General features: G+C 43.8%; 1 protein-coding gene across 1 annotated transcript in view; it reads left to right on the top strand.

Moving 5' to 3' along the window:
- Bmal2 (basic helix-loop-helix ARNT like 2) overlaps window positions 1-12714 on the top strand; it is a 34732-nt gene that overhangs the window by 12247 nt on the left and 9771 nt on the right. Inside the window, 7 exon segments of the mRNA XM_057769858.1 lie at window positions 2361-2601; window positions 3073-3179; window positions 3808-3958; window positions 5649-5707; window positions 8106-8214; window positions 8906-9002; window positions 10940-11030. Of these exon segments, the coding sequence (XP_057625841.1) occupies window positions 2361-2601; window positions 3073-3179; window positions 3808-3958; window positions 5649-5707; window positions 8106-8214; window positions 8906-9002; window positions 10940-11030 (855 nt within the window).

Here is a 12714-nt window from a genome sequence, read left to right as displayed (position 1 = left end):
ATATCTTTATTAGTGTATACATTATACATTGGCTACTTTCATGTGATGTCTTTATAAGTGACATCTTTATGTGTGTATACACTATACATTGGCTGCTCTCATTGTGACGTCTTTATAAGTGACATATTTATGTGTGTATACTCTATACATTGGCTGCTCTCATTGTGACGTCTTTATAAGTGTTTACACTATACATTGGCTGTTCTCATTGTGATATAAGTGACATCTTTATGTGTATACACTATACATTGGCTGTTCTCATTGTGATGTCTTTATAAGTGACATCTTTATGTGTGTATACACTATACATTGGCTGTTCTCATTGTGATGTCTTTATAAGTGACATCTTTATGTGTGTATACACTATACATTGGCTGTTCTCATTGTGATATAAGTGGCATCTTTATGTGTGTATACACTATACATTGGCTGCTCTCATTGTGATATAAGTGACATCTTTATGTGTGTATACACTATACATTGGCTGCTCTCATTCGCTCTCCTCCTCATGCCCCTCCCTGTCCTAGGTTCCTTCCTTCCTCCTGTCCATCCTCTTCCTGTTCCTTTTCCTTATCACAGGTGTTTCCATTTCTGTCTGTTTCAAGAAATCTTAAATTCCCCTTGGAGTGGACGTGCACTGTCCCACCTCCACGCAGACACACAGGTTTTAGTTTTCTTAATTACTTATTGACTCCATCCCATTGTGACCAGCAAAGGTACAGGATAGGATTTAATTCTGCATGAATTTGTTAACACTCGTTTTGTGGCACAACACACAGTCTACTCGAGAGACAATTCCACGCGTGATGAAGAGATGAGAAGATCGTGAGTGGCACAGAGGCTCAGAGCCAAGCCAGCCTTTCTACACCTGGCCCTCAGCCACACCATAGGCCCTGCCTGTTTCCAAAGACAAGCGGAGACTATTAGAACACCTCACAGAACTATTAAGGCTGTTAGACAAGTTATACATTCATGGCTGTGAGACCAGCTGGCTTGAGGCTCACCCTCTTCATCTCTATGCTGCTGCTGACTGGAACCCTTAGGACAACCTACAGAATTTACTGTTAAAAGAGAAACAAACTATATTTTAAAGATTTGTTGTTGGGGACCAACAAGATGTTGTGATGGCATTTGAGGGACACACAGTGACCTGAGTTTAATCCCACATAAAGATGGAGTGAGAGAATCAACTCTGAAAGCTGTTCTCTGAGCTCCACATGCAGGCTTCTGCACGTGTGTGCACATGTCACACACATGCTAATAGTGATAATGAAATCTGTTGTCCTGTCAGTCTTCTTGGATACTGCCAGTTTAAAACAATGGCTGTTCTGATCTTCTGCAAGCCCAGTCACAGCTGAACTTTCCAAATAGCATGTCTTTGGGCTTTCTCTGCTTTTTAGCATTTAAGTCATCTTTTTAGGCATGTGCAATGTGTGCACCACCGTCTTCTGAGCCCACATGATAGTTCATTGCTTTTGTAAACTTTTCCCATAGTTGAGCATATGATTTATTTTTTTCATTTTTCATTTGGTGGGCTGGTTTGATAAGCTCTTTCATGGAAATTAATTGCTTAGAATTTTTCTGAAAACTCAAGCTTTTGAGTCTTCTTTTATACCTTTTGTAGAAGGAGCGGCGGGCTGCGTTCCCGCCCGGATCCCACACGGCTAGCTTAGCCCCAGAAATAATAACACACAAATTGTATTTATTTAAACATTGCTTGGCCCATTAGTTTCAGCCTCTGATTGGCTAATTCTCACATCTTGCTTTAATCCATATTTAGTAATCTGTGTAGCACCACGAGGTGGTGGCTTACTGGGAAAGATCTTAACCTGTGTCCATCTCAGAGAGGAGAGCTATGGTGTCTGCATCACTGCCTTCTTCCTCTCAGCATTCTGTTCTGTCTTCCCTGCATACCTATGTTCTGACCTATCAGGCCAAGCAGTTTCTTTATTAATTAACCAATAAAAGCAACACATAGAAAGAAGATCCACCTATATCAACCTTTTAATGTGTTTCCAAGTGCTCATCAAATATGTCTGTGGTTCAATATGATCATATGTATCTATTAATCATCATCATAGCCAACAGTAAGAGACAGATATAGTGGTACAGATATGCAACAACTTGGGAGGCTGAGGCAATAATATCAGGAGTTAGGGGATAGCCTGGTATATATATATATATATATATATATATATATATATATATATATATATATATGTAGGGATCTGGGGGTTAGCCTGTGCTACTGGATGAATTTGTCTCAAAAAAAAAAAAAGAGGAGGTAGAAGGAGGGAAAGAGAAAGTGGTGGTAACATTGGTATTTTTGTTCTAAGTGTATTTCTATGGCTTTTCGTTAGACCACAGAAAATTCTACACTGTCCATTGCACTGGATACTTGAGAAGCTGGCCCCCGAGTGTTGTTGGCATGGAGAAGGAGAGGGACAGTAAGAAAGACAGTGGTCCTCTTACCTGCCTGGTAGCCATGGGCCGGTTGCATCCATACACCGTCCCTCCGAAGAGTGGCAAGATCAAAGTGAGGCCAAGTGAGTTCGTGACCCGCTTTGCCATGAATGGGAAATTCGTCTATGTGGATCAAAGGTGCGCGCACGTACACTGGCGATGGGAAGCCGCTGGGGCCCGCTGAGGTTGTTCGGGCGCGACTCCGTAGCTCTGCTGGAGGTTTCTTCTATTAGGGCTTGGGAATCGGAAGCACAGTTTAAACAACGTAAGGATAGGGCTGTGTTGGTGGTTTTGGTCAAGACAGAGGACAAACCTGGAAAGGTGTTTCTTAGTCCTGGTGCTGAGTCCGGACCCGCTCCGCGGCCACGGTGTTGGCGGTAGCCTTGTAAGCGCATCATCTGGACTCCCTGGGACGTCACCTGGGTGGCTTGTTAAGCGGCTCTGGTCTGCGGCTGGAAGGACCAGGGCATCCCTTAGGAGCCCAGTGGTCCCTGTGACTAGCTCTTCCCCTAGGCTGCTGCCCTGAAGTCCCACCTGTCCTGGACTTGCGGTAGCCTGGGAGCTGTCACCTTTAACAAATGCCATGTTTGTTTTCTGTTTCACAAGCAGGGCAACAGCGATTTTAGGATACCTGCCTCAGGAACTCTTGGGGACTTCGTGTTATGAATATTTTCACCAAGATGACCATAGTAGTTTGACTGACAAGCACAAAGCAGGTGGGTGATTCATTGAGTATGGTGCTCTGAGAGTAATTTAAAATCACAACTTCAGGCCGGGCGGTGGTGGCGCACGCCTTTAATCCCAGCACTCGGGAAGCAGAGGCAGGCGGATCTCTGTGAGTTCGAGGCCAGCCTGGTCTACAGAGGGAGTTCCAGGACAGGCTCCAAAGCTACAGAAAAACCCTGTCTCGAAAAACCAAAAAAATAAAATAAAATAAAATAAAATAAAATAAAAATAAATAAATAAAATCACAACTTCAGTCAGGGGTGGTGGATCGCACTCAAAATCTCAGTACTTGGGAGGCGGAAGTAAAGAATCAGGAGTTCCAGGCTAGCCTGGACTACATTGCAAAACCTTGTCTAAATAAATAAATAAATGATTATAGTATCGATTCTCGATTTCTCGTTCCTTATTAAATTCAAATTGATTCTCAAGGCACTGGCTTTTGGTTTGGTGTCTACTCTTGGCCTAGAATTCTGTATGGGCCCCTGGCTAGCCTGGAACCGGTAGCTACCCTCTCCTCAGCCTCCCTGATACTGGGATTCCAGGCAGGAGCCACCACACTCGTTCTGAAGGCTTTTGATTTTAAAGGCTGCTCTATTGATGGCATCTTTTCTTGTGAAGTTCTGCAGAGTAAGGAGAAAATACTTACAGACTTGTAAAAATTCAGAGTGAAGGACGGCTCCTTCGTAAGCCTCAAGAGCCAGTGGTTCAGCTTCACTAACCCTTGGACCAAAGAGCTGGAGTACATTGTGTCTGTCAACACACTGGTTTTGTGAGTACTTCTCTGTCTTCTTAAGACCTTTGTATTAATTTCAAATGAGTATCTCTGTTTTTCCTAAGAAGCCATTAAAATTGCATGGTCCTCTGGCCGTATGGAAGCTCGGTTTGGGGATGGAAGCCAGGAGCCAGTACAGATGACAGAATCCTTGTGGGCTTCTCCTGTATCCATCCCCAGAGCTTGTCATCATTAGTTGCAACCCCTGGGACAATGTAAAGTCATGTAAATGCTTGTTGTACCAGATCGTATAGGAATAATAACAAGAAAAAACCCTCTATGTGTTTGGGAAAAATGAAAGTTATTCCCTTCGATTGTTTTTGGTCCCAAACCTGTGTTTGTGGTGACCAGTAGTGTCTAAGATTTTTTTTTTATTCTTCATTGATGTTAGTTGCTCAAGTTAAGCTGCATGTTTGCCCTTTGTAATTTGCTTGGTATAAAGTCTGGCGGTACACACATATGATCCTGGTGCTTGGGAGGTGGAGGCAGGAAGATGAGAAACTCAGAATCGTTCTTGGTTATGTAGGGAGCTTGAGGCCAGTCTAGAGTACATGAAAACTTGTCTCAAAACAAAAACAAAACAAAGCAAAACAAAACAAAACAAAAAAAAAACAAAAAAAAAAAAACAAAGAGAAGGAAGAGAAGGAGAAGAGGAAGAAGAAGCACTGATTTTACATTGGGATGCAACTCAATGGTAGAGTACTTGCCTAACGTGTACGTGAGCCTTGGTTCAGTCTCCCCAGCATTGGTGGGGAGAGGAGGGAGATCAGGCACACATGTTTAAGGACGGTACTAAGGAAGAAGAGGCAGGCAGATCTCTGAGTCTGAGGCCAGCCTGGTCTACACAGCCAGGGCTACAAAGAGAGACCCTGTCTTGAAACAAAAACAAAAGAAAAAAGAAAAGAAAGCTCTATCTTTTATGACTGTACGACATAGAACTGTAGCCAGTACAACCACAGAGTGAGCAGAAATCCGGCCCATGTCTTCAGTGGAAGTGTCCACCTCCAGCCAGCTCAGCCTGGCCTCAGCTTTTGCTTTGCTAAGTTTATGAGGTGCCGTCATTGCTGTGGTATGTTTTGATCACACTTTGACACTCTCAAGACTGCCAGTAAAGTTCACGTTGAATCAGAGGGTGGAGCTAGCTACTAGCTGACCAAAGTTAGCCATAGAGGTTTTGGAGGACTGAGGACAGATGGAGAGATACAGGAAGTAGTAGGGAGGGGCTGAGATAAAGACGTGGTCCTTTTGGATGGGGGAAGGAGAGAGAGAGAGAGAGAGAGAGAGAGAGAGAGAGAGAGAGGTCATTGGCTGCTTCTCCACTGTTTCTCTGATCAATCAGGTTCTTATCCTGATATCTCACTTCTGAGATTTTGTTGATAAAGAATAATTAGGTAACTACTTCATGTCATACCAGTTCCGTTTGCTTGTCTGTAACATTTAGTTTAAAGAGCACTAGGAGACAAGTGTGCTGCCTGTGTCCCCGTCAGCCATCCCAGTTCGATCACCTTCGCTGTGAGAATGAGACCGACCAGTGGGGCATTGGGCACAGATCCAGTCTCAGCTGATAACGTGAACAATAACACATCAGTGAGTGGGAACGGGCAGATCACACATGGAGCCAGTGCAGACACATTCATAGGGTCCCCTCACTTCAGAGAATGTCACCCATGTTGTTTCTGGTTTCTAGGGGGCGCAGTGAGACTGGGGCAACCCCCTTCCTTTACGGCAGCAGCCAGTCCTCAGAAGGTAAGCATTTCAGATAGGGGTTTAGCTCAGACGTGTCATCCAGCATGTGTTTTATGAAGGTGCGGTTGTCTGTCCAGGGGAGGGTGGAAGACGTTCCAACTGGACAGACATTTGTTATAGAAGGAGGCCAAGGCAGCAAAGGCGACTTGGTGAGTCCAGCACTTGTCATGCACAGAGAGTGACCTGAATTCAACCCCAAAACACACACAAAGGGGAAGGAGAGGACGAACACCACAATGTTGTCCTCTGAACTCCACCACCACATACATGCATCATACACATACATGTAAACATACATACACACATATACACCATCATACACATACACATCAAACACGCATACACACATACACACATACATTATACACATGTACACACATACATATGCACATACCTCCACCAGAGTGTAGCGTGGCACCACACATAAGCAGTTGCCCACGTGACTGGTTTCCTGCTGGACGGAGTTCCCCACAAGCAGACCTGGTATTTTCACGTGGTCTCCCTGCAGCCAGTATTCTTCCCTGACTACTGTGTGTTATACACCACTAGACAAATGCGTTCCTCCCTGTCTACTGTGTGTGTTACACACCACTAGACAAATGTGTTCCTCCCTGTCTACTGTGTGTGTTACACACCACTAGACAAATGTGTTCTTTCCTGTCTACTGTGTGTTACACACCACTAGACAAATGTGTTCTTTCCTGTCTACTGTGTGTTACACACCACTAGACAAATGTGTTCCTCCCTGTCTACTGTGTGTGTTACACACCACTAGACAAATGTGTTCCTCCCTGTCTACTGTGTGTGTTACACACCACTAGACAAATGTGTTCCTCCCTGTCTACTGTATGTGTTACACACCAATAGACAAATGTGTTCCTCCCTGTCTACTGTGTGTGTTACACACCAATAGACAAATGTGTTCCTCCCTGTCTACTGTGTGTGTTACACACCAATAGACAAATGTGTTCCTCCCTGTCTACTGTGTGTTACACACCAATAGACAAATGTGTTCCTCCCTGTCTACTGTGTGTGTTACACACCACTAGACAAATGTGTTCCTCCCTGTCTACTGTGTGTGTTACACACCACTAGACAAATGTGTTCCTTCCTGTCTACTGTGTGTTACACACCACTAGACAAATATGTTCTTTCCTGTCTACTGTGTGTTACACACCACTAGACAAATGCGTTCCTCCCTGTCTACTGTGTGTGTTATACACCAATAGACAAATGTGTTCTTTCCTGTCTACTGTGTGTTACACACCACTAGACAAATGCGTTCCTCCCTGTCTACTGTGTTACACACCATTAGACAAATGCGTTCCTCCCTGTCTACTGTGTGTGTTACACACCACTAGACAAATGTGTTCCTCCCTGTCTACTGTGTGTGTTACACACCACAAGACAAATGTGTTCTTTCCTGTCTACTGTGTGTTACACACCACAAGACAAATGTGTTCTTCCCTGTCTACTGTGTGTGTTACAAACCACTAGACAAATGTGTTCTTCCCTGTCTACTGTGCTTGTTACACACCAGTAGACAATGAGAGACAATCATCAAGGGTGTGTTTTGCATCTCCCTCTCTTTTTTATCCACGGGGCTGTGCTCATGTATTTTATGCAGAATATTTGTTTAAGTATCTGGATATGGTGGTAGCACACACATGTAATCCCAGCACTCGGGGGGGGGGGGCAGAGTCAGGAAGATTTGGAGTTATCTCTCTCATGTACTTAATACCCAATTAAACAACAAAACCAAATAAAAACTCCAGGAGGCAGAGGCAGGCAGGTCTCTTGAGTTCAAGGCCAGCCTGGTCTACAGAGTGAGTTCCAGGACAGCCAGGGCTATGCAGAGAAAGAACAAAAAGTCAAAACAAACAAACCAGACTCCTGGGACTGGAGAGACGGTTCCATGGTTAAGGGCACTGGCTGCTGTTGTAGAGGACCTGGGTTCGGGTCTCACACTGGTGGCTCACACCTCCCTGTAACTCCTGGTGTCCACGACACTGTTTGCATTATATGCACCCTTGTGCATGCAAGCAAACACTCATACACAGAAAATAAATAAAAATAAAAACAGCACAAAAGGAGCTATGAACTGTAAAGTGGCATTGCCTGGCTCTGCTGTAAAGGTCAAAGGGGAAAAGGCTGTGTTGAAGGTCATGGGTGGTGGCTGTGCCCTTGGACTACACTGTCTGTGACTGCTGCCCACGGTGTCTCTCACATTGGGAACTGTGTAATGAAAGGTTAGATGTTTCCTGGCGTTTTAAGGGGTGGCTCAGCTGTTTCTTTTCAGGAGAAACCAGGAAGCTATTTCAAAAGAAAGAAAGCCACTAACTTGGGCTGTGTGCTCCTTAACATCCTTGATTGTGTTTTCTCCTGTGCTGTTGCCCAGACTCGTTCAGACAGTCCTGTGTCCGTGTGCCTGGAGTACCCACGGGGACCGTGCTTGGTGCTGGGAGTATGGGGAAAGGCATTACAAACGAGGTTCTGGGTTTACAGAGGTGAAGTATTATCACTGCAAATAGTCTCGTATAAATGGCTGCCTTAGTCACTAACCAGCACACAGATCAGTTGTCCGTGTGTGTGTGTGTGTGTGCGTGTATGTGTGTGTGCGTGTGTGTAAGCATTCGGGAGGGCGGGACAGAAGGTGGGTGGGTATGTGCATATTGGTGCCATACCTACGGGGGTCAGGGGCATCAGATCCCCTGGAACTGGAGTTACAAGCATTTGGGAGCCACCCAGATAAGGACTTTAATAATCTTAATTTGTCAGATTGTTTCTAAACATCACACCAAATACAGAATTCAGGAAGAAGGAATTGATAACTTTAATTGCATAAAAGTTCGAAATTGAAGCATAAACTATGCCATTACAATAAAGTTGAAAGCATAAACTGGAAAATGTGAGAATTTTGTATAATAAAACAGACTATCTTTAACTTATAAAGAATTTTATACCATAAATATATTAAATATGTAATTTTTATATAGTTATAGGTTAAACTTCATGTATACCATAAAGGTGAGCTATTCAATAATTTTGTAGGTGCCTGGAGAGATGGCTCAGCAGTTAAGAGCACTTATTGCCCTTGGTGTAGTTTATCTGTCGGTCACTTGTGTGAAGCATTCAGGGGAGAAAGGCTCCCTCTAAAATCCCATCAGAGGGACAAACTTCTCTTGTCTCCCTTCTCAGGTTACACTCCTCATCCCCAGAAGATTCAGATCCTTCAGAAAGAGCTGGAGATTGCCTCAGTGTAAACTGCAGGAACGCCAGTGTGCCCGTGAGTGGGGTAAGTGTTCATTGTGTGATGTGGAAGTGATTTCTTTCTAAACTGTTGCTTTCGTTGGTTAATTAATAAAGAAACTGCCTAGGCCCATTTGATAGGCCAACCCTTAGGTGGGTGGAGTAAACAGAACAGAATGCTGGGAAAAAGAAGCTGAGTCAGGCAGTTGCCATGATTCTCCCACCAGACACAGATGCAGGTTAAGATCCTCCCTGGTAAGCCACCTCATGGGGCTACACAGAATATTAGAAATGGGTTAGATCAATATGTAAGAGCTAGCCAATAAGGGGCTGGAACTAATGGGCCAAGCAACGTTTAAATGAATACAGTTTCCATGTAATTATTTCTGGTAAAGCTAGCCGTGCAGAGCTGGGTGGGAATGCAGCCCACCACTCCTACTACAACAATTGTGAGAAAGAGGCCACCCCATAAAAACAAATGGACTTTCTGCTGACTTGGTGGCCTGAGGGTGCAGTGCAGGTTGGCAGCATGGTTAGAAGGACACGGAAGGGCTCTGGGCTGTCACTCAGATACCTGGTCTTTGGAAGGTGGGGTTCAGAATTTGAACTCTGCATCAGGTTCCTCACTTGTGGGGCAGGTATGATAACAACACTCCTAGACGAATATGAGAATTAGGGGATGAAATATAAAGCAAAAGCACTTTTTGAGACAGCATCCCACGTAGCCCAGGCTGACCCCAAACTCACTGTGTAGCCGAGGTTGACTTTGAACTCCTGATTTTCCTACCTCCACCTCCCAGGTGCTGGGATTACAGGCGTGCACCAAGACACCAGACAAAACCAAACACTCTTCAGACAGTGGTTGCTACACCTTCTGGGCGCTCAGTGGGTAATAGCTGTTATGATCACCACAGATTCTACACTCAAGTAGTTTGAAAGAGATTTAAACACTGACATACTCCAGCTAACGGAAATGCGTGTTGCACACCCCTGGGCTGGTTGTGCACACCTGTCTTCCAGCAACTCGAGAGCTGGAATGAAGAGTGACTTCAAACCCAGCTTAGACAACTTAGATCCTGTCTCAAAATAAAAAGGTTTAAAAACTAAAAAGACTTAAAGGAGCTGGGCGGTGGTGGCACACGCCTTTAATCCCAGCACTCGGGAGGCAGAGGCAGGCGTATCTCTGTGAGTTCGAGGCCAGCCTGGTCTACAAGAGCTAGTTCCAGGACAGGCACCAAAGCTACAGAGAAACCCTGTCTCGAAAAACCAAAAAAAAAAAAAAAAAAAAAAAAAAAAGACTTAAAGGGATGGATCTAAAGCTTAGTGGAGAGCCCTCGCCTGGCGTATGGAAGGTCTGGGTTTGATCTCTGTAATTGGGGACGCTAAACCTCGTGCTTTCTGGAAGTCTGAAATACATTAAAATCCTAGTGTGGCACAGAATTTCCATGAGTCAGCTCTGTGCCCTGAGAATACAGAAGGACAGCCATGTGTGACCGGGGACCAAGGGCCCGAAAGCACAAACATCACATGATACTTGTATGAAAATATAGCTGGTCTTCCTATTAAGTTATTCATTTATTCACACATTTGGCAAATAAAGTGATCTTACAGAAACGGACATATAAATCATTGTAATAAAATCTTCCAGCCTCTGCATGTGCATAGCTGTGCAAACATGTACGTGTACACACATGCACATACATGTATATACCCATGCACACACATGTGTCCCATAAAAGGACCTCAGCTTTGCCGTAGGTGCCTTAGTTTGGAATCTCATGGCGACAGGGAGCGGCTGACAGTAGGGATAGGCTCTTTAAACTTTTGCTATGGAAGATGCGGTGTGCGCAGGGCAGGACGTACAGAGTGGGGTGGGTACTCGGGAACTGCTGCAGGAGGTTCTGGTGCTGACCCACTCCAAAGCCACCCAGAGGTCCTCGCTGTGCTCGAGGCTTGCTGACTGCTCCTGTCCTGTCTTTCCAGGTGTCCATGGCGAATCCTGGAACAGGGGGCCTGGAGGCTGCCGGGCAACACAAGAGCCCTGAAGCTGCCCACAGTCACGGGCCGCTCCTCAGTAAGTTGTCCCTGTCACCCGTCACCATATGTTAATGAACGGCAGACAAAAATTATAATAAAATATTCAGCTTTAATAAGGTGAGGACTTACAAAACCGAGGTTCCGGCGGAGAACAGGAAAGCAGAAGAAGGGAAGGTGGGGAGCACACCTGCAATATTTATAAGTAAATAATATCCTCAGGGGACCCCGCCCTACAAGCAAGGTGATTGGCTGGGCTCCCCCTACATCTCCCCCTTTTGTCTAAATAAGATAGAGCCAAACCAAATACAACTATATACAATAGGAACAAATAATAAATATACTAAACATTCTATTTCAAGGAGTCTAAATAATGTAGAGAGTAACTACAATTATCTAATCTTCAACTCTGTCAAAGATCTGAGAAGGGAAGTAATATTACTTAACAAACGAGAAATATCCAAAATGTGCAACAAATGACAGAGACAACTGACTACCTGGGCAATCACATAAAGTCTCGTTTGCAATGTTGAGTCAACCAACTTTGGCTAAGGCCTAATATAATTGACATACCATTTTTAGAACTATCCTACCCTGTCTTGGCAAGATAAGACAATCCTGTTTCATCCACTTATGGATACTTTGTATCTTTGTCAGTAGTTGAGGTATGGACTTTTCTTAACCCAAAGACCAGTTCTGCCAAGAAGACAAGCTCCTAGCGGAATGTCTTTGGTGCTCAACGTTCTCTTGGGAGTAGAGCGATGATGCCAGGAGTGTTTGTGTCTCGTTGGCATGGAATTTTAGGTTAGATTAAAGGCCATTTTCTACAGCTCTTCAAAGAGGTTGAAGATTATACTATCTATACTAAATATAATCTCTATGTATCTAAAAGACCTGATTATCCTAAAAATAAATATGACAAACATATAATTCTCAATACCTATCTAACTTGAAGACTAAGAGAATAAACAACTGTGCAATATATGAAGACAATGATCTCCAAATGTAAACAATGTCATTACATATCAAATGTAAACAATGTTATTATATAAATAATATCAGAGGTAGAAATGTACATTGTAATATGGTAAATGTATCAATACAATATAGACAGAGTTATAAGCATACTCTTACACAAAAAATAGAGGTAGGAGCACTCACATTCAATATTCAATATATCAATATACAAGAATCAGTACCAATATAATTTTCTAAAAACAGCAATTCACAAATACCAATCATCCCATCAAACCAGTTAATCCCCCCCCCTTTTTTTGGAAAGTACCCCTAATCCCATAAAATATCTTCCCCATCCCCTCAACCCTATATCAACCACTAAATGATGTCCCTAACCCTGAGGGCAAACTCTGTTGGGAGAGGGGACGTCGTCCTCTAAGATTGCTTCCAGCTGACATGGGGGCAACGTTCTTCTTAGGGGGTCCTGTGGAAGCAAATGATGGTAAAATTCCCAAATTAACCTTTGACCTAAGAAAATTGTAACTAGCCTCTGAGTGTTTTGAGAAGGTCTGGCCAGAGTGTTGTCAAAACTGTGCATCATTCGAAACTGTATCGTGCAGTTGGTGCCAAAAAACAGGACTAATTTTAGCGTTAAAAAAATCATGACGTCATAATAACCAGGTTGAATTGATGTTGTGGGCCCCATCTTCATCCTGGAAACTTCAAAGATTACTGTAGGAAAATTTGTTGCTTGTTATGGGAAATTT

Source organism: Chionomys nivalis, chromosome 1 (assembly GCF_950005125.1).
Source record: "Chionomys nivalis chromosome 1, mChiNiv1.1, whole genome shotgun sequence".
NCBI lineage: Eukaryota > Metazoa > Chordata > Mammalia > Rodentia > Cricetidae > Chionomys > Chionomys nivalis.
Note: the sequence above shows the minus strand (reverse complement) of the source record. Positions and strands in the feature narration are given on the sequence as shown.